Source organism: Capra hircus, chromosome 1 (genome assembly GCF_001704415.2).
Source record: "Capra hircus breed San Clemente chromosome 1, ASM170441v1, whole genome shotgun sequence".
Lineage (NCBI taxonomy): Eukaryota > Metazoa > Chordata > Mammalia > Artiodactyla > Bovidae > Capra > Capra hircus.
In genome coordinates this window covers 71,788,812-71,816,677 of record NC_030808.1, presented here as the reverse complement: position 1 = coordinate 71,816,677, position 27,866 = coordinate 71,788,812, and the positions used below count along the sequence as shown (strand labels likewise).

The 27,866-nt window shown below is 43.2% G+C and overlaps 1 protein-coding gene and 1 long non-coding RNA gene across 2 annotated transcripts; one reads left to right on the top strand and one right to left on the bottom strand.

Annotated features, from left to right (window-relative positions):
- APOD (apolipoprotein D) lies at positions 1,464–15,084 on the bottom strand. Its single transcript, XM_005675093.3, has 5 exons — positions 14,807–15,084; positions 11,282–11,434; positions 6,826–6,947; positions 4,795–4,883; positions 1,464–2,792 (listed from the first exon to the last, which is right to left on the bottom strand). The coding sequence occupies exons 1-5, from the start codon at positions 14,846–14,848 to the stop codon at positions 2,557–2,559; spliced, it is 642 nt and encodes a 213-aa protein (XP_005675150.1). The 5' UTR covers positions 14,849–15,084; the 3' UTR covers positions 1,464–2,556.
- On the top strand, positions 15,430–19,968 carry LOC106502078. Its single transcript, XR_001295648.2, has 3 exons — positions 15,430–15,567; positions 18,966–19,044; positions 19,231–19,968. It is a non-coding gene; the product is annotated as an uncharacterized LOC106502078 (long non-coding RNA).

Here is a 27,866-nt window from a genome sequence, read left to right as displayed (position 1 = left end):
ATATGGAAAATATAAAATAATATATTTATATTACATAAATTACATTATTTATATTACATAAATTAAATTACATTCTCTGAGTACTTTCAGGATGTAAGATATAACCTTGCTTTTCTTTTCTTTGTTTTGGTTTAAAAAGTGCCTGTACTTGCTAGAGATTTATACTTAAGTTGTTAACAGGAAAAATAATAGGGTGTGCTATTTAGTATTTGCTTCAAAACACTATTTGAAAAAACACCAGGGGTGGCTGGGTAATAGCTGAAGCAAGATTGGTGAAATGTTGATGAAGATAGCTGAAGCAAGATTGGTGAAATATTGGCACTGATGATGGGTACATCATTTCATTCAAGTCACTCAGTCGTGTCCAACTCTTTTCGACCCCATGAATCGCAGCATGCCAGGCCTCCCTGTCCATCACTAACTCCCAGAGTTCACTCAGACTCACGTCCATCAAGTCAGTGATGCCATCCAGCCATCTCATCCTCTGTTGTCCCCTTCTCCTCCTGCCCCCAACCCCTCCCAGCATCAGAGCCTTTTCCAATGAGTCAACACTTTGCATGAAGTGGCCAAAGTACTGGAGTTTCAGCTTTAGCATCATGGGGGTCATTTATTTATGGGCACGCGGGGTTTTGCTACTATTTCCATTTTGCTGTTTAATTCCCACTGCTCTTGCCTTCTCTTCTGAAATTTTTGTTGTTTTACCCCATGCTGCCCCCATGCTACCCTCTGAATTCCTCCCATTTTCTCAGATTCAATGACCCCTGATACTTGCTTCTTAGTTTCCTTATTCTTTCCCAAACACCTCAAGTCCACCCATCTATTGACTTACTCAGTAATTGATTCACACAAGAATTGTGAGCCTATGTTTGGGCAAGACACTGTAAAAGAAGCAAAATGTAGTCACGTTTGTTGTTTTAGATGCTATTAGACAGCTGTCAAGAGCAGCTTCACTTTCACTTTTCACTTTTAAGCGTTGGAGAAGGAAATGGCAACCCACTCCAGTGTTCTTGCCTGGAGAATCCCAGGGATGGGGGAGCCTGGTGGGCTGCCGTCTATGGGATCGCACAGAGTCGGACTCGACTGAAGCGACTTAGCAGCAGCAGTAGCAGCAGCAAGAGCTATTAACACAATCATAACTTATCTTGTACTATGAGGTAAGAGCTAGACAACCAGCTCAACACTCTGGGAAGAACTATAAAAGACAAGCCAGGCGCCCTCCACTGGGGTGGGCAGTGACATAAGGCACAGGAAGCAGCAGAAGGCTGAGATGTGGGAAGAGGCTCTTCTTTAATACCTACAGCTTCCTTCCCATCTCTTTATCTAGTGAGTTTCAGCCTTTAGGAATTTTGAATTGCAAGCTACGTTTTGAGGTCATATTTATTTAGTGAAATGAAAATGATACATATTAAGTTCCTTGGAATTTTTATAACTTTTAATATAAAGCAGTGAAGAGTCTCAAACGCTCCAGGAAATGAATATTTTATATTTGTGCTGAAAATGCAAAAATCTAATCAAATGTCTTCATTTTCTATTCATTTCCCAAACATTAATGGATTACAAATTTTGTGCGAGATAAGAATAATCGCAGGGTGATCATTTTGAGGCTATTTTGATTTTAAGAGTTAAAATGTGAAAAAAAAAAAAGAAAGAAAGAATCAGCAGCAAACTCCAGGTGCTTCCTGACTCCTTGAAGCTGGAATGCCCCAATGTGTGACTGTACCACCTCGTAAGTGCCTGTGTCTGGCAGGGGTTGAGATCTTCTCAGAGCTTCCCCGGCTCCCTCCATACGCCTCTGCCTTTGCACCCCTCAGCTTGGATTAAAATCCATATCTCTACTTGTCAGTCTCCCTCGCTAGTCTGTGAGCTTCTGTGGGAGGAAATGGATTCTATTTCTCAATGCCTGGAATGCTCTTGAGTCCCAGTAAGTATCAGTTGAATAAAAGACAAAAAAATTATTTTCTTAAAAAATTCCCATGGCTTCTCCCTCACAGACTCTCTTCATTGCACAGACTCAAGATGGTCCCATTCTTCACGTGGTTCTGAAGACCTCCTGAGAGCAAATGTTTCCAGGAAACTGCCTGTCAGAGACTCAAAAATTCCATAGGATTCCCCCCGCTAAGGACTGCCTATTGCAGGATGGGGGCACCTGGATTCAGGTCACTTTGCCATCAGCTTTCTCTTTCTAGAAACAGGATTGTTACCTTTAAACTGTTCAGGGCTTCATTTTTTTTTTCAACATCACTGCTTAAGGATTTCCAAACTTAAGCTTCTAATTAAAACCCCACAATAATTAGTCCAGTTTAGAATCTACTGTGAGCACAGCAGGTCAGCAGCAAGTTTATTATCAGACACGCAAGGTAACAGAATGGTGCATGGCTAAATGTTTGGGCCAAGTTGCCTTGGGTTCTTCTCCATTAGCTTCTGCTGCCACATTTCCCTTCTGGTAGGTGTAATAGTTTGCTCTGGTGGTTTGGTTTGTCTTTATGAGGGTTGGTATAGGGGAAAGCAAAGCAAGAGAAGGAACATGGAGTGAATGCAGCTCCCTTTAGAGCCTGGTTACATGGACTCGGGACAGTTCACCTGATCTGTGATCGTCATTTTCTCAACTTCAATGTTATTAGAGGTCAGGATATCTTTGAGATAGGTCACTGTTTCTGGAGGGAGATAAGGGTTTCTTCCCAAGATCCAAACATGATCCATGTGAAAAAGCCAGATGATTGTGGTACAGGAGTACACGAGGGCGTAGTTTTCATAGTCGGTGGCCAGGACCCAGTATGGAGCTGACGGCATGACTGAGAACCAGAGGAAGGCAGTATTAGGAGGGACCAGGGCAAGAGAAACCTTCATCTCCAGGGTCCTGGAAGCCAGGCTCTGGGATTCTAGTTCTTCTACATCAGTGGGTCTTAATTCTGGCTTCATGTGGGAATCATATGGGACCTCTGAAAAACACTAGGCCCATCTCTCCCCACGCCAACTCCCAAAGGCTGAACTGGAGCTTGTTGGTACTTTTGAAAGCTTCCCAGTAATTGCAATGTGCAGCCGGAGTTCAGAGCCATCACTCTGGACCCCCATTCCCTGACTGCTGGGTGGTACCTGGAAGCCTGTAATATCTGGAGGTTTGGCTGGATCCCCTGGACTGACAGGTGCCCTGGGCACAAGTGCCTATGGAGCCATTACTCAGTAAGTGGAATTAAGAATGTAAGGCCAGGGGCCCCAGGCTTTCCAGGTTTGTACCATCCAGCTTCCTCTATAATCCACCTACAGGAGGAGGCAGGGGCTAATGTTGGTTTGCTTGTTTTCCTTCTTGTGTGAACTTTGAAAACCCCACTATTCTTAAGAATATGGTAAATCAGGTGATGGCTGTTGTTTAGTCACTCAGTCATGCCTGACTCTTTGTGACCCTGTGGACTGTAGCCCGCCAGGCTCCTCTCTCCATGTGATTTCCCAGGCAAGAATACCGGAGTGAATTGCCATTTCCTGCTCCAGAGGATCTTCCAAAGCCAAGGGTCGAACCCACATCTCCTTCACCTGCATTAGCAGGCGAGTTTTTCACCACCGAGCCACTGGGGAAAGCCCAAATAAGGTGGTAACGGGTAACAAGTTCTTCCTCACAAAGGGCCCATAGAGATGCACTGATTGGCATCTGAGTAGTGCTGAAAGTTCAGTATTAAAAGGGTCTTTAAGAAGAGAGATGGAGGTTTACTTTCTCCATTTGAATCCAGAAATTTCCTTTGTGAACTTGACCTCCACAGCCAAGCCAAGTGTGTGGCTCAATGGCACTGGCTCCGTTTTGTCAGCTCCATCTTAGGCCTGCAGTCCTAGCCCTCCCCTTTTTTGCCCTACTGAGCTTTAGCTTACTCACAAGGAAAGCACCCAAGCCAAATAAGTTCCTTACAGTCTTTATCTGATATGAAAACTGGAAGAATGTTTTTTGCTGACACAGGTGGTTAACGGTCATGAGACCCCTGGGGTGAGGGTAGGGGGAGGCAAATCCCTCAGTTTCTGTCAGTGTGGACATGCTTCCTTTTGTAGTCAGATTCTATTTTTAGCTGCAGCCCCATTAAGTGTCCCTGTCCCCCTTTTGGCAGAACGCAGTGCTGCTCGGAATGCCTCTGATGGTCGTCTACATGATTCTGCCTGGATGTAAGTTACCCATAATAAACATAATCGTTCTTTATGGAGTTGGCTGCTTTCTTTTCCAGTCTCAAAGTTCCTTTTAAGTTCAGAGGATATTATTCAATAACTCCACCTCCCAACACCAAGGAAAACCCATTGTCCAACTGAAAGGGGAACCAAATGAAACCCCAAAAATTTGTCTAGAAAGTGGCAAACAGAGCCAGGACTCCAACTTATCTTCACTCTTACCAGCTCTTGCTTTTAAACTTTCTCACATGTTAGCCGTTTTTCTAATAACTACTAATTTTTCAGTTATTAGTTCCCTCTGGGAAAGAAGACTGGCTTGAGCCTCCCAATGCTCATGCCCAATGGGCTTCAATCTGTGCTTCCTCCATTGACATACTTCCTGTGGTTTTATAATAAATCACCTGGGTGCTTGTCAGTATCCACACTGACATGTAAGCATCCCAGGGACATTGGCCAGCTCTGTCCTGCTCATCTTTGCATCTCCAGGGCCTAGCCCGGCAAATGGCAGGTAGGAGGTGGTCCACAGGTAATTATGCGTTGAATCAGTATAGGTGACACTCAGAAGTGACAGGACTGCTCCGACCCAGGGCTCTAGCCTTCAGTTTGTCGAGCTCCTGTCCCTGACGCCTCCTGAGAGAAGTGTATACTTACACCAGAAAAACTTAACTCCCAACTTGGCAGGCTCTGTGATGTTCTCCTGGGTGGCTTCACCTTCAATTTGATTCACAGTTCCATCAGCTCTGCAATGAGTAAAAAATAGAAACAAAAGAATCTGAACTCGTTAAAAGCCAAAAATCAATGAAAGGTAAGATTTGTGACACCAACAATCATGGTGGCCAGCAGTGCGATTTCTGGGTAGGAGATTCTTAAAGGTAGGCTGGGTCCTGGGTCCATTCCCTCCCCTTTGCTTTATTACTGTCTCTGTACTGAGCAGAGGAAGACAGTTTTGGGGTAATAAGGATCAATAATTGCAATGGCCAAGGACTGGATGATATGTGAGACCCTGGCACTTCAACCCTGTTTTTCAGAGTATATGTAGTGGCCTGCAAGGCTGTTTATTGCTCCTGGACTCCAAAGCATGACGGAGGAAAAAGGGAAATTTTACAAGCAAATGAATCAACCTGACACAAAAAGAATATTCACTTTCTTAAAAATGACAAGGGTCCAAAGGAAAACATAAAAACTGACTAGATTACTAAAAATCATGCAAAACATGAAGTCTGAAGATCTGCAAAGTTTTCCCCCTCTTTGGGCCTCAGTGATATCAGGAGCTCTGAAACAAGTCTGATTTTTCTTTATTCAAGACTCTTCCAGTATTGTTTTGGTTTATGTGGGGTCAGAGAATCAGCCACTGTGTTGCGGCTCACAGGAAGCTTAATGGGTAATAGGATGGCCACAGGAAGCCTTTCTGAGCCTGTGTGACTTCCAGTCTGACTGGTACTTGTTTTCTTGGAGTTGAACACAGTTATTAGACAACTTAGGAAACAGGAATGGCAACCCTTCATGTCCAGCTTCTTTTATTGTCTCCTGGTTTATTCTCCATTTCACTTCTCCCTGGTTTCACTTTACTTTAAAACTTTTTAATTTATTTTTTAATTTTTATTTTTTGGCCACTCCATGTGGAATCTTAGTTCCCTGACCAGGGTTCAAACCCTCACCCCCTGCATTGGAAGTATAGAGTCTTAACCACTGGGCCACCAGGGTAGTCCTTTCTCCTGGGTTTTGAATCTCTTGAATCTCAGCTTTGTCACTTACAAGCTGTGTGACTCTTGGGCAAATTACTTTACATCTCTGTATCTCTGTTTCCTCATCCATAAGAATGGATTTAATAATAGTACCTACCTCAGGTTGCTATGGGGATTAAATGAATAGCTATGTTCATTTACATATACATAAATACATGCACTTGTACACACACATATATATGCATACAGAACCATGCCTTGCACATAAAAATGCTTAATTAATATTAGTTACCATTGTTTATTGTTACTTTCATGTTTGTTGATGGTGGGTAAGTAGCAGTTCTTACTGGGTTTGTTTATAAGTTTATATTGCTTTTAAACTATGAATTTGGGGATCAGTGAAGAAGCCCTCAGTGATAGAAAAGTATATCTCTGTAGGCTCTCCTGTCCACAAAACCTAGAATGTGACTATGTATGCATTTCATTCTTGCTTAACAAGAAAAGGAGTTTTCTAACAGTTAAAACTGTCTGAAGATGGAATAAACTGTCATGGACATTGACGAGCTCCCAGTTTCTGGAAGGATTCAAACTAAGCTAGATGCTGTCAATCAGCAGATGATATAGAAAGGGCTTCTCTTTTGGTACTGGAGATCAGACAAGAGAGTCTCTGCTATCTTTTGCTTCCAGAAGGTCTATTTTGGAGTGAGAGCAGGAAATCTTGCAGTTTGTATTACCATTAAGTCCCCAGGGTCTCTCACAGGGTCTGGGACACAATAAGATGCTCAGCAAGTGACCATGGAAATGAATGAGTGACTTGTAGTCCCTACCACCCTGCCTGCCAAAAGCTGTCCTTTCAGGACCTGTTGTGAGCAGGCAACCAAGACCCAGCAATGTCTCCATCCTCTCACACTAGAAGGCAAGGGCACCAGTCATCCCAGGACAAGTCTGCAGGGCTGCCTCCCGGACGTACAATGCTTTTGAAACCACAACCACTCACCTCAGTTCCTTGTTTATGACTTTGACATTTCCATTTTCCTTTAATGAGTAGTTGGCTTGGATGCAACTTCCCTTCTCAAAGCTCACTGGGATCTTCTCAATTTCATACCATCTTCCAAGATACTGCAGAGACAACAACAGGCAGAGAAAACCCTGTGGCTCTCTGGGGACCTGAAAACTCTTCCCCATTGTTGTCTTTCAGAACAGAGCCCTTTCTTGGGGAAGCCAGGCAAAATGGGCTGCATTGTTCCCAGAAGCCACTGAGCAAGATATTGATTCCAATGGGAATAAGTGAATCGGATGTGTAGGCATTGGTTGAATGCCACCGTCCATTCCTAAAGTGCTCTTATTTAGCTATGCTTTTGGTGTTCTCTTCAGTCAAAACCTATGTGAAACTCTAAACTCTATAAAAGGAAGGGATTGGTTTAGATGATGTAAGATGTCATCTCAAATATTTTATGATTTTGCAAGGCATCTTTGAATTGTGAGCAAAGTGGGATATGTTTACTGTGGGGAGCTGGGACTCCAGAATTGATTGACTTCTCCCCATAAGACCCCACACGAGGAGTTGGTCACAGAGGCTTTTGGCATGAGATTAGGATTTAGAAAACCTATATCATTCTTCCCCTGGGGGCTTGCTCTCAGACCCTAACTTCAGTGCAGAATCAGCTTTAAAGGAAATGAGCAACCGTGTGGGTGAGGGTAAAGGGAAACAGGCACACCCTGCTTCCACGCATTCCCCAGCATAGAAACTGCTTCAGTCTACAGCCTTCGTGAGGGCAACTTGGTAACGTCAAGCAAAACTAAAGCTGCATTTACTCTGGCCCAGCAATTTCACTTCTGGAAAGGTATCCTCCTGAAAATGAGAAATGATGTATGCCTAACCACAACCACTCACCTCAGCTCCTTGTTTATCACTTTGACGTTTCCATTTTCCTTTAGTGAGTAGTTGGCTTGGATGCAACTTCCCTTCTCAAAGGGAAATACATTCATTGCAGTTCTCTTTGTAATATTAAGAGACAGGAAGTGGCTTAAGTGAGCGTTAGTAGGGTTAACTAAATGATGACACATCCATATAATGGAATGCTATACACCCTCTTTTAAAACACAACAGGCAATTATCTCCAAGGTACACTTAATGGAAAAAGAGCCAGGTGCAAAATAGTGTATATATATTAAGCTACCTTTTATGTAAAACTGGGAGAAAAGGTTATATGGTTTTTCTATTACTAATGTAACAAATTACCACAAGCTTAAAACGTCATAAATTTATGGTCTCATAGTTTTGTACATCTGAAGTCTGACAAGAATCTCCCTGGGTTAAAATCAAAGTGCTGACAAGGCTACATTCCTTTCCAGAGGCTCTAGAGGAGAATCCGTCTTCTTAGGCTTTTCAAGTCCGAGATGCCATTTGCCTTTCTTGATTTGTGAATCCCTTCCTCCATCCTTAGAGCCAGCAAAAACAGGTCAACTCCTTCTCACACTGCATATTCTGAGTCTTCTTCCACCATCACACCTCCCTGATCACAGCTGGGAAATGTTCTCTGCTTGTAATGATTAGATTAGACCCACCTGATAATCTAGGATATTCTTACCATCTCAAGCTTCATAACTTTAATCACAACTTCAAAATCCCCTTTTCTATATGCTGCTGTTGCTGCTGCTGCTAAGTCGCTTCAGTCGTGTCTGACTCTGTGCGACCCCACAGACGGCAGCCCACCAGGCTCCGCTGTCCCTGGGATTCTCCAGGTAAGAACACTGGAGTGGGTTGCCATTTCCTTCTCCAATACATGAAAGTGAAAACTGAAAGTGAAGTCGCTCAGTCGTGTCTGACTCTTCGCGACCCCATGGACTGCAGCCCACCAGGCTCCTCCGTCCATGGGGTTTTCCAGGCAAGAGTACTGGAGTGGGTTTTTCTATATGGAGAAACATTATTTGCAGATTCTGGGGAATAGGACATGGACAACATTCTTCCTACTGCAATTATATATGTGCTTTTTAATATAGATACACATTATCTCTCAAAAGATGCACCATAAGCTGTTTTTACTGGTTGTCACTGGGGAGAAATGAGTCTAGGTTACAGGGGTGGAAGCGAAAGTTTTCAATGTATCTTCTTTTGCACCTTTAGAATTTTGAACCCGGTGAATATATTTACCTAGTCAAAATATTAATTGAAATTATTTTAGAAATTTAAAAATGTATTACTCAGCAAAACAAAGCAAAATTAAAGAGTTGCAATCAGAATTTGAAATGAGAGCATACTGCAAATAGGTGGCAGTATTGCTTCGGTCATCTGGCTCTTTGTTAAAATATATGTCCACATTTATGACAGAAATTTTCCTCTCATTTGTTAAAAGGCATCTTTCAATTAAAATCACTGAACTTAACATGCATTTAAAGCATCAAAGAAATAAGCTAAAGGTCAATTGGTTTCATAGGCATCCTCCAAAAAATTCTCCATTTAATACAGTGCATTTAAAATAGTTCCATTACTGTTAAGCTGACTTTAATGATCAACAATTTAAAACAAGGAAGCTTAATTTTCCAGAAAGGAAGAAACTCAGAGGTGGAAGATTGCTCTTCATGTCATGTTCCCTCATGATCACATATTATTTTTGTTAAGGGTCTTCATTTCTCTATCTATATAAGGAGAATGCAATGTTTAGAAATAATTATGAAAAGGAAGAAGTAAACCTATCTCCATTTTCAGATGACAGGGTTTTGTATATAGAAGATTCTAAGGAACACACACACACACACACACACACACACACACACAGACAACTATTAGAACTAACAAATGGACTCAGCAAGGTTAAAGGATAAAGTAATTAATATCTAGAAATAAAAAGTATTCCTATACTTACAATGACAAATCTGCAAAATAATTTAGAAAATTTCCAATTATAATAGCATCAAAAAAATAAAATTCTTATGAAAAGAATTTAACCAAAGCAGCATAAAATACACTCTGAAAACTACAAAAGACTGCAGAAATAAAGAAGACCTAAATAAATGGAAAGACATCCTATGTTCATGGATAGGAAGACTTAAACTTGTTAAGATGGCAATACTCTTCAAACTGACCATAGATTTAATAATACAGTCTCTATCAAAATTCCAACTAGCTTCTTTGCAGAAATTGACAAACTGATCTAACATTTATGTTGAAATACAAAGGACTCAGAATAGCCACAAGAACAAAGTTGAAGGACTTATATGTTCTGACTTCAAAACTTACTACAAAGCTATAGTAATCAAGACTATATAGCGCTAGAATAAGGACAGACATAAACCAATAGAATAGAATTGTGAGTTCAAAAATAAATTCTTACACATATGGTCAATTGATTCTCAACAATTGTATCAAGACTATTCAGTGGGAAAAGAGTAGTCTTCTGAACGAACAGTCTGGAACGGCTGTATATCCTCATGCCAAAGAAAGAAGTTTCCTTTCTATATCACCGATGTACAAAATGTAACTTAAAATGAATCAAAGACTTACATGTAAGAACTACAACTATAAATCCCTTGGAAGAAAATATAGGAGTAAACCTTTATAAACATAGGCTAGGCAACTTTTTTTTTTTTTTAAGATATGCCACCAGAAGCACAGCAAAAAATGAAAAGATAGTTTGGGCTTCATTAATATTGAAAAGTTTTGTGTTCAAAAGACATGAATAAGATGATGAGACAATCCTTACCATATATGGGGGAGTTGATTTTATTGATATCTTTTTAGCACAGGTGACAAGAAGGCCCCTGGGGGAAGTGCTATCCTATCCTGGGCCCTATTTGAGGCACCCATGGGATCCTGCCCTCCTGGAAAGGCTGGTTTTGAATCCTACTTTGCAATTACTGGCTGTGTGACCTGAGCGGGTGGCAAGCCCCCTGACGCTCAGCCTCTATCTCTAGAGTGAGGGTAACAGCTCTGCAACACCTGCTGCTGATGCCGTGTCCCGTCGTCCTCTCAGCCCACCTCTGGGCTCACCTCCATCATGGCAAGCGGTTCCCACACACACCGCCAGCTTCCGCCTCAAGCCCCTGGCTCTCCTTCCCTGCGAGAGGCTTGTCCAGTGTCACAGGAGCTCCCACTGCCTGCTTGCATCTATCCACGGGACAATCTGAGGCACATAGTGTGCATTTCCTCAGAGGACCCCCAGCAGAAGGGAAGCCTGTTCACAGAGTAACCTGCTCATGAGCTCACCCCTTACTGCTTGCCTGCCTTCTCTGTTTCCACACCACCCCACTCAGGCTTCTTGGGATCATCTCCCAGAACCTCTCTGCTCCCCAGTTCTTGTCTTAAAGTCTGCTTTTGGGAACTCTTTGGAGGATAAGTACCTACCCCAAGGCTTGCTGTGGTCATTAGAGCAGGAAAATAAAACCAAACCTGGTAGGATGCTTATTCAAACAGGAGACAGCAAAACAAGCAGGGATTTATCCTTTTACTGCACCTTATTCACGTCAAAATTCTCCTGCACCGGAGGATTGGGGCATTTCCCGAGATGGAAAGCTTGTCCCTCAGCTGCTCCGAAGAGGCCAGCCAGGGCAGGGAGCAGCAGCAGCAGCGCTGGCACCATCTTTGGGCTGGGAGGCTGGAGACGGACCTGGAGTGGGGAGAACAAAGCAGCTGAAGGCGTTCGGAGCCTCTGAGGGCACGGAGTCCTTGGAGGAACATGTCTGGGCTCGTCGGTCTGTGTGTGGGCAGCCTCCTACTCAGCCCCTCTGAGCCCCTCATCTTCCAGGGCCACCTCGGTCATCGGTGTGGCTGTGAGGTCTTCCTCCTCTGTAAGCCTCACTAGATAGAACCTTCTGTGCCCCCATTAGAGCACAATCTGCCTGGCATTACAGTTTGCTGGACTTATTTGGCCAGCTTCCCCACTGACCCCACACAGCTAATTACATATTTTTCAAGGATGGGCATCATGTTTAATTTTCCCTGGACTCTCCCACAGAACTTCCCAGTGCCAGGCACAGTAGATGCTTGTTGAATGAACAGAAGCAATGTGTGTGTGTGTATGTGTGTGTGTGCACTTGTTGAATGAACAGAGCAATGTGTGTATGTGTGTATGTGTGTGTGTGCACTTGTTGAATGAACAGAAGCAATGTGTGTGTGGGTTGGAGGGGGCAGGTGGCGGGGATTGGGAGAGAGTGAAGCCCTCAAGTGAACCATGAGAGAAAAAAACTAATCGAAAACAAAACCTGCATTTAGTGCCCTATGAGGTTCATCAAAGAAATGCCTCCCCTGACTCCACCTCCCCACGCTACCCTCCACTTGCTGGCTGTTTATCAGTCCAGGAGTAGGCCTGGGAACCTTGGGGACTCCAGGATCACCTTGACTGCGTTTGAATTCTGGCTCTTTCACACACTAAGTACAACTGTGTCCAATGGATGCTTTAATTTCCTTGGCATTAAGTGGGAATAATAATCATACCAACCTTGTGAACTTCCAAGGGGATTAAATGAGAAAATATAGACAGCATTTAGAACGGTATCTGACACAAATGCTCAATAAATGCTATTATGAAATGCAGAAGCAAATTATTGTATTTCTTGAATTTCTCTTCCTTCCTTCTTTCCTTCCTCCTTCCCTTCCTTTCTTCCTTAATATTCTGTTGAGGCTACTTTTCATACATGCTATACATTGAAGCAGAGAGGGGCCAGTAGCTGATGTGAGCCCAGAGCCCTTGGGTGCGCAAGCTGCTGTTGAGGGGGTGCACAGTGGGCAGGGGTGGGGGCTGCAGCGCTGCTGGAAGGGTCGAAGCCTGGGTTGCTCCCAGCTTTTTTCACTGACTTGCTCTCAGTCTGTTCTCTTCCTTGTGAGTCCTCGCCTGGAGCTGCACGAGAGCTATTTCCAGCTCTTTGCCTTTCTCCCTGTGATGAAGAGGCCTGAATTGAGGCAAGCAAGATGTTCTCAGATTTGAGTTTTTAAAAGAATGTGTCATAACTGGGATAATTATAACCACTTTCTTAAGAATCTCTAAATCTCCAAATAACCTTTAATAATCAATAGCTCTTCTTCTGGAGGTTTTGTTGCGTGTTTTTCAAAAGAACAGTTACATAACGAGTAAAAGTTGGTGTGAGGTTGAGGGGAGGAGGGACGGTCCCGAGTCCCTGCCTTGAGCACGTCTGCGGTGAGGGGGGTGGGGCGGGAGGGGGGCTACTTTCCTTAGTCTCCTAGGCTCCGTTTCCCATCAGCCCCTGCCACTAGGTAAACAACATCTCTTTTAACCTTTTAGGGGATGATGGATTTGCCAAAATCCAGCCTAAACCCACAAAAATTTGCATTCCTTTCCAAGCCGTTCTTAGAACCACTGAAGTTCTACTCTTGGCCCCTAGTCGGCTCCAGGCTCAGTGTCCTGCCCAGGGGTTCTAAGCTCAAGGATGGCCACACTTTATGCACATTCTCCACGGCCCCAAAACTGGGCAGAAACTTAGAGGTCATTTATCCAACCCCTCCCCTCAGGTGTACCGATGGGGAAGCTAAGGCCCAGGGGGCAGAAGGCCGGGGCTCAGGCCCCATCTCCAGCTCTCCATCCTGCCGCAGCCCTGAACTTTGCTGCCTTCTGTGACCACATTCAGTGGCTTCAGTAAACACCTACCTATAATACCTGATGAATCTCATTTCACCACGTGACAGTTCGACCCAAAGTCAGCTCCTGACAAACATCTTTTTACAAAATGTTCCGTAGTGAGCTGAAATGTGTGCTTTAGCTCTGCAGGATTTCAGAGCATAGCTAATTATCCCGCCTGCATCTCTTCCAAAGATGCCTCTTTATTACAGTAGTTTTAGTCCTATGATTAAACTTCTTGTGAGAGAAAGAGTTGATAATATCCATCAATTTTACCCAGTGCCACTTGCATTCTAATTCATGCAATGCTTATTGAGCAACGTCTGAGGGTATATCACATTATTAACCTGTATCTATGAACTTGGATATGTATGACTTACTTTTGCATCTTCTTCTAACACTAATGGGAAGATGGTCCTAACGAAGAGAGTTCGAATACTTTAAAAAATAGATATAATTTAAATATTATCTTAACTGAATATTAAATAATTAGAAAAGAATTCTGCTAAGATTATGGTGCATCCACCCTGGGCCAGAATTGACTCTGTGTATTACTACTTACACTCCTTGAGCTTCTCCAGGGAGAAGCCCTGGTTTCAGTATTTTACATGGACCTGAGTCTTAACTACACCCAGTCTGGAAGAGTCCTGCACTAACATTCTCCATGTGCTCAGTGAGGTTACTTCCTGATAAGCTGTGAAGCCAGAACTTGGACCAGGTTTCCTAAGAGTCTACACACCCGCATGATAGTGTGGACCTGGTATCTGGTCCCAAGGAGCTTCAGAATATTAGGGATGAGACTTTTAGATTTCACATGACAAGATAAAATACACTTCCACAAGTATATGGGTCTTAAAAACCATTTTGCTATTGAATATAATAAGAAATCATATCGCCTGAAGAAAATTTTTCAGGAGATAAAAGCTTTGCATTTTCTGTTAATATTAATACTATTTAATTTAATTATCTTAATAATTAATTCTATTAATACTAAATTAATTTTCAATTCACACAGCACATTCCAACTCACTTTTTGGTCAGTTTTGCTGCAATGCACACTGGATAACCCCCTGAGAATACATCTAGTACAGTATTAGTATAGGAATAATTCCGCATTGTCTAATAATAGTGTCAAGGGGGTTGCCTGATGCAGGCAGAGGACTTTGAGGTGAGTCTTTTCAGGGTGACACCTCAGCTCTGGCATGTGTTGGTGGTCTTACTTCAGGCCTGTTGCTTAGGATATCTGAACTTCAGTTTCCTCATTTGAAAAACGGCACTAAAAATATCCCCCTTGTAAGGTCGTTTATGGAAAAATGAAACCAAGTCTGCAAAGCAACTGGCCAAAGGCCCTCAATCATCTTAGTTATTATTTTTAGCTGAAATGAGAATTAAAACCACAGTACATACCTTTTTTATCGAGGTGAAAGCAGTTTCCACACGCAAAATCATCCACTCTGAGATGCCCTGTCTTGGTGACTGACTTCTCCCAAGCTTATTTTATAAGCCTGCTCAGGTCACTGATGTTTAATTTTAAGGCATGCCCCGCCCCCTACAGTTCAGGAAGGCTGGTCTAAAAGCTTTGCTCTGTATGAAACACAAAGATGGGATGTTATGTTCATCTCCCTCCCCCAATTTCTTTCACAGCTGCTCTCTGAAGAAGAAACAAGGAGATATTGTTCGTGTGTGTGTGAGAGAGAGGGAAAGACAAAGTGTATTTCATTCAAAACATCTTTTTTTGCTGTGTGGATTTTCTAATTTAATTTTCTCAGTCAGAATGCACTTTAAGTTCCAGTAAGGAGAGTTGCAACATGTGTTCAAACATCTGTTATTTATTTTTCATTTTTTGGGTAAATGAAAAAGCAACAAACCCCGTTTCCCGAAAATGGAGCCTGAATTCCACCCATGTGGTCCTTGGCCTAGAATGTGACACAGCCACGGAGTGAAGGTTAGGAATGAGAGCTGACTTTCTATGTGATCCTGGGCAAGCCACCCACATCTCAGAGCTTCAGTCTCCCCACTGTGAAGGACAGACTGTCATTTCTATCTCCACCAGAGCTAGGCATGTAGGGCTAAAAGCTGAGAACGCCAAGACATCTTCTGCAGCTCCTCTCTCTGTGCCTTGGATGACCCTCCCAGCTACAAATTCTAGGCAGTCTGTTCTGCTTGGGGTGAGAGGGGAATGGGGGCAGAGGAGGGGGAAAATGCAGTTTTAAGCCCAGGGGCACTTTTGGTTGGGCTGCTTCTCTCTCTGTGGAATGATCAGCTTTGGAATGATTCTTTCTTAGGAACTGGATTCTGTGCCTTTGTGAATATGCAGAGGGTTTTCTTTTATTGTTTAATTGAAGTATAGTTGATTTGCAATGTTGTATTAATTTCTGCTGTACAGAAAGAGGGCTCAGTTACACATATATATTCTTTTTCATGTTCTTTTCCATTATGGCTTATTACAGGATGTTGAATATAGTTTCCCACGCTGTACAGTAGGACCTTGTTGCTTATTCATCCTATATGTAATAGTTTGCATCTGCTAATCCCAAACTCCCAATCCTTCTCTGCTTCCACCTTTCCTCCTCCTTGGCAAACACAAGTCTGTTCTCCATGTCTGTGAATCCATTTCTGTTTCATAGATAAATTCATTGGTGTTGTGCTTTAGATTCCACGTATAAGTGATATCATACGGTATTTGATTCTCTTTCTGACTTTCTTACTATGATAATCTCTAGGTCCATCCATGTTGCTACAAACGGCGTTATTTCATTCGTTTTTATGGCTGAGTAATATTCCATTGCATCTGTCTGTCTATATATCACATTTGCAGAAGGTGGCATTTAGATAAGACAGTACTTTTATAACAGACTTACATTCCTAAACAAAATTCATTCTCAAATTTGTAAGCAATAGAGGGAAATTTACAGCACTAGACCTTATAAACATTATCACCATATCACAAGAGTGAAACCATAACATACCAAACTTTAAAGGCTCTTTCTTTAAGATATTCACTTTTTAAGGAAAAGAAGGAATTCTTTCTGTTCAGGGCAGTGACTGACTGTACTCCTTAATGCTTTCCACTCAGAACTCTGAGTGGCCGCCTCCCTCCCTCCAGATCTCTGACCTAATGTCACTTCCTTTAAAGGCCTTCCTGACCTTTCAAAAATAGCACTCTTGTCACTATCATTTTACTTGGTTCATCACACCCTTACTATATTTTTACCTGAAATTATATCCTTTATTTTTGTTTTCTTCTGCTTCTTGTGTTTTTCTCAGTGGGAGCTAAGCTCCACGAGTGCAGAGAATTTGTCTCATTGCTAGTGGCTAGGTATCTTATGGGCTTCCCAGTAGCTCAGCTGGTAAAGAATCTGCCTGCAATGCAGGAGACCCCAGTTCGATTCCTGGTTTGGGAAAATCTCTTGGAGAAGGGATAAACTACTCACTCCAGTATTTTTGGGCTTCCCTGGTAACTCAGATGGTGAAGAATCTGCCTGCAATGTGGGAGACCTCGGTTCGATTCCTGGGTTGGGAAGATCCCCTAGAGGAGGGCATGGCAACCCACTCCAGTATTCTTGCCAGAGAAATCCCATGGATAGAGGAGCCAGACAGGCTATAGTCCAGGGAATCATGAAGAATTGGGCAACTAAGCACAGGACAGCACAGATATCTTAAGTGCTCAATAACTACTTAAGAACTGAATGGAAGCGGCCTATCTATTCAAAAAACTTACTGAGTATTCTAAGATATGCAGAAGAAACTAGAAGTAATATTCAAGAGACTTCTAGTTGAATTGTTTTCTGGGCAAAGTACTACCGGCCTGTAACTATTATACTAAATAATTGCAGTTTTCCACAAAGCAATGTTGCTAAAGCTCCAAATACGTAAGTTAAGATTGATACGTATTTTAATGCTCAGCACGAAATCAAGAACTGTGGAGAAAGGTACTAGGAGTAGCAGTATGAGAAAAATCACATCATCTTTCTGGGTCTCAGTTTATTTTCTTCTGTAAATGTTGGCAAGTGATATAATTTAGGGAAATCCTCTTTTTATGTTTCTGGAACACAGAGCCAAGCACAAGTTCTTAAGCATCATAAAATCAATCAGACTGGTGTTCTAAAAGATCTTTACTTTTCCCAAAATAGCACACATTGTTGTAAACAATTAAAATAGTACCAAAATGCAGGCCTCAGATAGTTAAAGTGTCTTATAATCCCACACCTCAGAGATTGTTACATTTGCATTTATTCTTCTAGGAAGTCATAGGCAAATCCCAACATAATAACAATAATATCAAGAATACCCAGTGTTCCGAAACTTCCTTATTTTCATGGAATAATGTCTCTTGATATCCCAATTCACGTAGATCTACTTCATTCTCTCACTTGCTATAAAACCTTGTTTTTACCCGACGGTACATTTGTTTTTGCAAGGAGATGGCCTGTGGTTTAATAGGGAAGTAGGTCTTCAGTTGGGTAATCTATATAATTATAACCTATATAACCTATATAATTACCATCATATAGGTAATTGCTTCAGTGTTTTCACCATAAGACCCTCAAGGAAGATGAAATTGTTATGGTGGACTTTTCATAGCAAGAGACAGAGAACTATCCCATCTTTTAAAAAAAAATTTCCCTGATGGAAATTTCTTTATTAATAAATGGTTATTTCAACTGCCAGAGTCATCCTGTATGTTTTCCTAATGTGATTTTTCTTTTGTCAGTTAAAATAAAGGTAAATAACAACTGTTCTTTTCATGTGAAAGCATAAACTATGAGTTGTCAATTACAGGTATTCACTCCTTCAGTTCAGTTCAGTTGCTCAGTCATGTCCGACTCTTTGAGACCCCATGAATCGTAGCACGCCAGACCTCCCTGTCCATCACCAACTCCCAGAATTCACTCACACTCACGTCCATTGAGTTGGTGATGCCATCCAGCCATCTCATCCTCTATTGTCCCCTTTTCCTCCTGTCCCCAATCCCTCCCAGCATCAGGGTCTTTTCCAATGAGTCAACTCTTCTCATGATGTGGCCAAAGTACTAGAGTTTCAGCTTTAGCTTCATTCCTTCCAAAGAACACCCAGGGCTGATCTCCTTTAGAATGGACTGGTTGGAACTCCTTGCAGCCCAAAGGACTCTCAAGAGTCTTCTCCAATACCACAGTTCAAAAGCATCAATTCTTTGGTGCTCAGCTTTCTTCACAGTCCAACTTTCACATCCATACATGACCGCTGGAAAAACCATAGCCTTGACTAGACAGACCTTTGTTGGCAAAGTAATGTCTCTGTTTTTGAATATGCTATCTAGGTTGGTCATAACTTTCCTTCCAAGGAGTAAGCGTCTTTTAATTTCATGGCTGCAGTCACCACCTGCAGTGATTTTGGAGCCCCCAAAAATAAAGTCTGACACTGTTTCCCCATCTATTTCCCATGAAGTGATGGGACTAGATGCCATGATCTTCGTTTTCTGAATTCACTCCTTAAAACAGTTCAAAAATTCCACTCTCTGGTTGTGCTGCTGAATTCTTGCCCACTCAGTGTTATGGTCCTAATTCTCTGCTTTGTGTTTCCACAGCAGGTGTTACTTTGTTCTCAAGCCCATCACACCATGCAGACATCACCTTCTCCTTCTGGAGACTAGCACATCCTTCAGGGTAGGTTTGTCTTTTTGTCCCTGGTAAATTGCATAATGCCTGGCACATAATAAGTGCTTACTAAACGTTATTGGATGACTGAATGTTTAATTCTCATTATTTGTGGGGGATGACCACATGTCTCCTGATTTATCCAGATGCCCTCTTTCCTTCCTGTTCCTTTGTGGCTATTTCCTTTATCACTAGGAGCTGGAACCAGTTGTGAACTGAAGGATGCCAAGCATCTGCTGAACAGCAAGAAAACAGTCAAACTGGTGAAAACTGCAGCTCGACATGGCACGGGGGGAGGACCCCAGAATCGGAAGGCAGGAGGCCTGGTGCCGGCTTTCACTCTGTTACTGACTCAGTTATCCACTCACTCACACTTTCAACAACATGTATCAAGCACTTCTGTGTTCAGGCACTGGTCTAAGTCCTGCAGATGTATTGGTGACAAGACCCTAGCTCTTCTGGGACTTACCATCCGGAAAAGAGTCAGACACACAGAGAGGAAAATACATATGAGAGAATAGGTTGATGTCATAGGGAATGACTGGATGGGCTACCTCAGTTTTGAGGTCAGGAAGGGCCTCTCTGAGTACTGACATTTCAGCTGAAGTGTGAGTTACTAATCTAAAAAGGAAACAGTCATTCAAGGATCCTGAGGAAGGGCATTCCAGGATGAACAGCTGGTGAAAAAGTCCTAAGGTGGAAATAGATAGCAGGTTTTCACGGGACAAAAAGACTAGTATTGCTTGAGTGGAGAGATGAGTGGTAAGTGATTTGAAATGACTTTGAAGAGGTAGGCAGAAGCCATGTAACCTCTTGCTTTAAGGAATTTGGACTTTATTTCGAGTACAATGGGAAAGCATGGTGCCGGGGGCCAGCGTGAGGAACTCCACCCATGGCCAAGGTCATGAGGAAGGAGGCTTCGGCATATGCAAAGGCGGGATCGAGCCTCAGGAAACCCCCTGTTCCCGAGCATCTACCCCCAAAACCAGAGTCTGTTTTATGCTCTCACGTATACCTCTGACTTTACGGGGGGCTGTTCCCCCACCACCTCTCTCGGAGAAGGAGTTAACTTGCAGCTCCAGTTAATAAAAATTCCTGGGCGTGACAAGAGTGTTTCAACTTACAAACTCCTCTAAAGCGTCTCTAGCCTGCCTGAGCGGGTTCGTCCGGCCACATGTGATTGTTTACAGCCTCCCAACCGTGAGAGGCAGGAGATGCTTTAAAACTTTCTAAATACAGACTCTTTTGAGAAGTTAGAAAATTATTAGTAGAGTATAGTGGGTTGATTAGAAATTATACTGGTGAAGGGTTTTTCATTTGTTGAGCCAATATTTGCTGCTAAATCTCCATATTCCCTGCCCTTATAATGAATATAACTAGCATGTAGGAAAAATATGTATTAACCTTTAAGATTAATCACTTTAACCTTAGGTAAATAAATTCCTTTCTTAGTTGTAACCCACTACATCTTCACCCTATAGGAATGCAACTTTATCTGGTACCTTCAGAGGGTGGTGCCTGGTTTAAGAAAAAACACCCTTGGAAAAAATAAGTTTTTTGGTTATCAGAAAGAAAGGATCATAAAATGTCAGCAGGCTTCATGGCCAGAAGATGATGTAAAACCCCTAAGACCTTTTTTTATACATTTATGTGAAGCACCTGATTTTGATAAAGGTCAGGACTGCTGACCCCCACGTGACTTTAAAATTTCCATTTGTCTCTATGCGTAACAAAAAGGTATATAAGCAAACCTAAAAAATAAAGGAATGGAATCAGTTTCTGGAAAGACTGATTCCCCCCGTCGCTCTTTCTTTCCCCTTCTGTCTGAATTCCCATCTGGAGCATGGGTACTCACCATGTCTACTTACTTGCCCTGGCTTCTAAGATCCGTGGGAGAGGGAGCCCAAGGCGGGGCACCCTCTGATATTCAAATGGGCGCAGGTGGCCCAACGTAGATGGTGCAAATTGCTTGTCTTGGAGTTTTATTGGTATTCCATGTAAACCAAGTTATTCAGCCTCTTTTTCTCCACTAATTTTCCTACTACACTATTCCTTTCTAATCTCTGTCTTTATACTTCTAATTAAATAGCTTTTTCCTAGGACGCCGATTCCGTCTCCCCTTCGAATTACCCTGGATCCACTGGGGCTGGACCCCAGCACCATGGGAAGGTTTTCTGTAGGAAGGTGACCTTGTCAAGAAAGGATTGTAGAGTGGTTCCAGGTGGATCAGCTGGGAAGCTAGTGTGGCCATTGAGGTAATGGTGGCTTGGACCTCAGTGACTTTAATGAAAACGGAGAGAAGCGGATGAATTTGGAATATGTTTTGGACATAAAATGGACAAGACTTGCCAATCCACTGAATGAAGATTATGAAGAAAGAAAGGAATCAAGGCTGACTCCTAGATTTACAGGTTGAACAACTGGGTGAACACTCATGCTACTGACTAAAACTAGGAACTGAGGAAGGAGCAAGTTTGGGAAGAATACACGAGTTCTTCATGGGTGAATTATATCTCAGTTGCTGGTTATATATCCATATGGGAATGTGAAGCAGGCAGTTGAACATTCAAGTCATGTTTAGGGAAAAGGCATGGCTGGAGGCAGAAATTTTGGAATCATAAGCATATATATGGTCTTCAGAGTCATGGGACTTGATGGGGTTATGAAGGGAGAGCACACAGAAATGGGAGTAAAGGATGCTCAGGACAGATCCCTGCTACACTCTAACCTAGAGAGACTGAGTAGAGAAGGAGCTAATGAAGGAGACAGAAGGAAAAGAAGACAGTGGGCTATCCTGTCCTGAGCCAAGGAAAGAACAGAATGTTTCAAGGAAAAAATAATCAACTGTGCTGAGAGTTCCAAAGAGATAAGAATGAAGAAGTGGCCCCTGGATTTATCAGATAGAGTTCACTGATGACCTTGACAACAGCAGTCTCTGGATAATGGGAACAGAAACCCGCTTTGAGTGTGTTAAGGAAGGGACATGGACATTGCAACTCATTTTTGAAGTTGAAGGAAAGTAGAGAAATGAGTTAGCTGAAGGGAGACATGGAGTTTGAAGGAGGTGCTCAGAGCATGCCCATGAGGATGCTTCCACAGAAGAGGAATATTGATTATGCAAGAGAAGGGGAGACTGCAAGAGTAATCCTGAGCAGCAAAGTGGGTGTGGGATCCAGAGACAGTAAAGAAGCTGACTTTTGAGAGGAACAAGGGATCTGGGTTCATAGAAACAGAAGCAGAGGTAGAGGGGAGGCAACCAGGTGTAGGGAGGTGTTTGGATCTGGTGGAAAAAAGGATGTGGGGCTTTCTCTCCATGTGACTGTGATCAACTCACTTATCTTGCTGAGATCTGTTGGAGAAACTAAATAGGTCTGCTCTGATCATGGTAAATGGGCTTGTTTGAGCCCATTCTGCTAATGACACGTGCCTTAATACCTGTTTCATTCATTAAGGGACAGAATGGGGAAGGTGCAGGGTTCAACCTAGAACTAATTGTAATTATAGCTCCTGACAATTGAACACTGCAATACCAGGTCTTATACGGTGCTGTCCTTATATTAGCTCTAATCACTCCATACTCCGCAAGGCAGAATTAGTCCCATTAGAGAGATGAAGACACTGAGGTGGGAAAAGGTGGTCATGTAACTTTTCTAAAGTGATGAAGTGATGTACATATATACATGGCTGAGTCCCTAGGTTGTTTACCTGAAATCATCACAACATTGTTAGTTGGCTATACTCCAAAACAAACAAAAAAAAGTTTCAAAAAAAAATATAAAGAGATGAAGTGAGAATTTAAACCTAATGTGGGACTCCAAATCTATACTTTTACCCATTATATTTTATTGCCCCAGAAAAGAAAGGGGTGAAAATTTCACTGGGAGATTGGTCGGGGGGGTGGAGTGGTTAATACCTTCCAACATTCTCAGCAGAGAAGGAGGATACCAACTGCTTACTAATTCCTGAGACATGTTGAGGCAAGCAGGAGGCTGAGTTTTCTGCACCAGGCTCAGTAATTAGTATTCTGGGCTCCTTGATAAAGGCCCCCTGAAAGCAGAAGAATTGAACCCATCCATCTAGTCCATCCCTCAACACAGTCAGCCAACAAATTCCAGGAGCTGGGACATATGCTACCAGTTACCAGTGTACTAGATGAATCCTCAGTCAAGTTATTGTGGCTTTAAGGTTTTCCAGATGTTTCCTGGGAAACAATCTTTGTACAGTTTTATAATCCAATACAAAGTGAGGCCAGTTCTTAAGAATATACACAGGCCGAGCGGGGCTACCTCCACGCCTTTCAGTGGGACTAAAATTCAGCAGTTTTTAAATGCAGAAACAGTAAGAGTTCTGTTTTGATTTTTTAATTTTCTAAGATAATAAATAGATTAATGAGCAGAGCACGGGTTCAGGAATAGAAAAACAGGGTTCTTGCCTTGGCTCTCTTATTTCTTAGCTGGGTGACTTTGGAGAGTCTACCAAATTTTCAGTCCACGGTTTGACTATCAGGTGCTTATAACATGGAATCCAAGGATCTCCATGGGAGGTTGACAGAATCCTATTTCAATAATACTGAATTATTTTGTGATCCTGTTTTGTTTTATGCATTTATGGGCATTTTTGCCAAACTGTCAGTGGGACCATGGCACAAAGCAGATAGGAACCTGCCAGAGGATCTCTGGGATCCCTGTTTGATTCGACAGAGTATCCACTAACATGCCTTCTAAAAGTGAAAGTGTTAGTTGCTCAGTTGTGTCTGACTCTTTGTGACCCCAAGGACTATAGCCCATAGCTCCTCTGTCCATGGGATTCTCCAGGCAAGAATACTGGAGAGAATTGCCATTTCCTACTCTATGGGATCTTCCTGACCCAGGGATTCAACTTGGGTCTCCAACATTGCAGGCAGATTGTTTACCATCTGAGCCACCAGGGAAGCCTTCTGGGAGAGAATTATTTCTTTTAACAAAGTCCAACTGAGTTTGGAGGAGTGAAGGGCAATTCCCCAATGCAGGTGAAAGAGGTCAATGAACAGGAGGTGATGGAGCATCACACATGGGCTGGAGCCAGGTGGCAGAGGGAGAGAGCCCCACTCCAGGCTCTCACATGCTATCTTCATCAAGAAGAGGGGCTGAACCATCTGGAATTAACAGATATGTACTACTGCATATAAAATAGACAAGCAACAAGGTCCTACTATATAGCACAGAGAACTATATTCAATATCCTCTAATATACCATATGGGAAAGAATATGAAAAAGAATGTAACTGAATCACCTTGCTATACACCAGAAACTAACACAACATTGTAAATCAATTATACTTAAAAAAAAAACAACAACCCTCTGCTGATGATTTCAATGTGCAGGGAGGTAAGAACCACTGAGTCATGTTCTTCCTTGCCTTTGACTATCCTGCTTGCTTCTCCCTTACCTGGAAGCCCTCCCTGTCCTCTTCACCTGGTTACCTCTTGCTGGTCCTCCAGAAGGTCTTATCTGAAAGTCTGGTTCTGCTCTGTGGCCTTCTCTGTGCCCCCAGAGCTGCTTTAAAAACACCTCTCTAACATACCCCCCAGCATTCTGGTCTGTGGTTTGCCTGTCTTCCCTACAAGGCTGTATGTGAGAAGGGATGTGGCTTCATTTCTCTGAAGCTCCAGCTTCCAGAATGGTGCCTGGCGCAAAGCAGGAGCATGGTAAATGTTTGTTGAGTAAATGATGACATGAAAATGTTTGGGAGGAAAGAACCAGAAATGTGGCCACTACATGTCCAGTCCTTCTCAGTTCCCTGAGGGGCCTTGTAGACACTTTGGGAGAGCTTTAGGATGAGTATGTTTGGAGAGGTCTGAGGCTGAATGTGGACCTGACATTTGGAAATACACATGTTCGGGTTTTAGAAATGTCTCTCATACGTTGTCGTAGTTTGCCCAATGACAAGGACTGAAATATCGGGGGCTCTGCCCCAGCTGCCCCTGGCCAGCCATCTCTCAGCCCACAGCGTCTGCTCGGCTTATGAGTCAAGCTCCCTCTTTGTGCCTTACAGAGATGTTGGTTCTGTCTCAGAAGAACAAAGAAGACATTCTGACTGTGAGAGAATGGCTTTCAGGGTTTTCTGGCGCAGCCCTGGAGAGAAGACACTTTTATTTCTATCTGTTCAGTGGGGACCAGTAGAGGCAAGGGTGTCTTCAGTCATGAGATCCAGACCATTGGTAGGGCCTCCGTGGGGTGGGCATCTTGAGGTTTCCAGGTGGGATAGTCTTACCTCTATGGAGAGGGATAAGGAGGAGGAGGAGGAGGTGGAGAAGGAGGAGGAAAGCTGTTTTTATTAAGAACCTAAGGGCGTGCACGCGTCTGTGCTAAGTCACTTCAATCATTTCCGACTCTGTCTGACCCCATGGACTGTAGCCCGCGGGGCCCCTCTGTCCATGGCATTGTCCAGGCAAGAATACTCGAGTAGGTTGCCATGCCCTCCTCCAGGGGATCTTCCTGACCCAGGAATTGAACTCACATCTCTTACATTTCCTCCGTTGGCAGGAAAGTCTTTACCACTAGCTCCACCTGGGAAGCCCTAACTAATGGCACTCAAATAATACGCACCACTGCAAACAGCAACCCTGTGATGTAGGTATTACCTCTATATTATTTTTACCTTTGAGTCACTTTTATTCAACCCCTACATTCTTTGTCTCCAAATTCCCTCTATCCAGCCTCCTAAATTTCTATTTCATCTTTTCTCTCCTTCCCCAGAGGCAACGCCTTACCTCAGGCCACCGTCTGATTTGCCCTGAGAAGGTTCACATGTCATCAAGCTCATAACATACATCACAGCCTTAGTGGGAGCTGCATTTGGATGTGGGTCTTGTATTAAAGGGACCTTCTCTATTGAGTCAAAGATTCTGAGACTCACCAAGATTCCCTTGAGGTTTCTGACTAATCCCCTCAGACTGACTTCCTTCTGTCTTCCCAACCCCAGGCCTATTGATCTGTTCTCATAAGTCAATCATTTATTACTTTAAAAAATGCTTACTGAGCACTTCATAAAGACTACTCATTTTGCTAGGCAGCAGGAAGACAAGATGAAGAAGGTCACATCCCTGTCACTGGGGACTTCACTGTTCTGGCTCCTTTCCCCTCTGAGTAGTTGCTCTGGCCACTTGTTTCTCAGCCTCTCTCACCTGAATCAGTTGCCCCTGTAGAAGAAGCTGAACATGGCCATTAATGACACAAACTCCTAAAGACTCAGGAACTCTGCATCCTGCTGTGAAAGGCCTGGGACAACTCTGTTCTGCCCATCTGGGGGGTGCACATGGTCTCATACCTTCCCCTTCCCCCAGCCACCTCCACCCAAGAGAAGGACAAAGCTGGGACCCTTAGCATCTCGGGTGCCTAGCTCAGCCTTGCAGGAACCACTCTGGGTACTTGGGACTACTGGGGGCCCTAGTCTTTAGGGAAAAAGCCTGCTGACCTGTCGGCCGAAATCCTCTTATCTTTGGTGTCATGAACTCTCAAGTAAACATGCCTTAAATACATTTTGCCTTTAATGATCCAATGTCTGCTTTCCTGATGACTTCTGTGTCTTTGGACTGGTCTGCTTTGATATAGTTAGATCAACAAAAATTTAGGAGAACAAACTCAACTTTTAAAAGAAAAATATGTAAACAAAAGAGCTGACTTATCGAATCTGCTCCAAATAGGGAGGTTTCGATCATGACCAGAAGGCCAGTGATTTTCTTAAAAGGGCCAAAGAGGGGCTCCCCTGAAGAAAATCTGCTGGGCCTGAAGGAGGGTCTGACCTCACAAGCCTAAGGGAGGCACACACACACACTGCCTTTTTTCTCTATAGTTTGGCCTGATGCGACCTTCTTGTTATCATAATAACTATCCCAACTTGAGAAATTCACTTCCTTGAGATTCATTCTGCTGCCGCTGCTGCTGCTAAGTCACCTCAGTTGTGTCCGACTCTGTGCGACCCCATAGATGGCAGCCCACCAGGCTCCCCTGTCCCTGGGATTCTCCAGGCAAGAACACTGGAGTGGGTTGCCATTTCCTTTTCCAATGCATGAAAGTGAAAAGTGAAAGTGAAGTCGCTCAGTCGTGTTGGACCCTCAGCGACCCCATGGACTGCAGCCTTCCAGGCTCCTCCATCCATCGGATTTTCCAGGCAAGAGTACTGGAGCGGGGTGCCATTGCTTTCTCCATAACTCACTCCAAAGCACCCAACAGACTGCCTAAAGATTTAGGCATCAACCTAATTTACCCCTTCATCTCCTCTCCCACCAGCCAGGACTCAGAGCTGTGCAATTTTCCAGAAGCTGGTGCCTCCATCTGACTGGATTTCTCAGGACCTTCCCACTTCAGGAGGGTTATCTGAAAAGATATCCATGACCTGCTTAGGGAATAATTACAGATTGTGGTGTGGGGATATGCTTGGGCAGGGATGGCTTCAACTGAAGCCCTGAGGGACTAGATTTCAAACTGGGGAGAAGGAGAAGTTAAAAAAAAAAAAAAACACCAAAAAACAAAAAACCGAACAATGGTACAAAGGAAGTACTGTTCCTGTGAGCAGATGGAGTGGCGGGGTCAGCCCAGCCCAGGTCACTGTACCAGGCCTCCCACAGCATCTGTGTGGGGTTGGGAGGAAGTACATCTCTGGTCCAGGGACAGCATAGGCCAAGGAAATGGCTCAGGGGATAAATGGCTACATTAGAACATCCTGCAGAGCAGAGGGATCCCCACAGGACTTCAGATTAGAAAACTGGATAAGTGGGCAGGGGGGATTTCTAGCTCAACTATATAGAAGTCCTGCAGTGTAGACTACCAAATAGAATAATGCAAGGGGC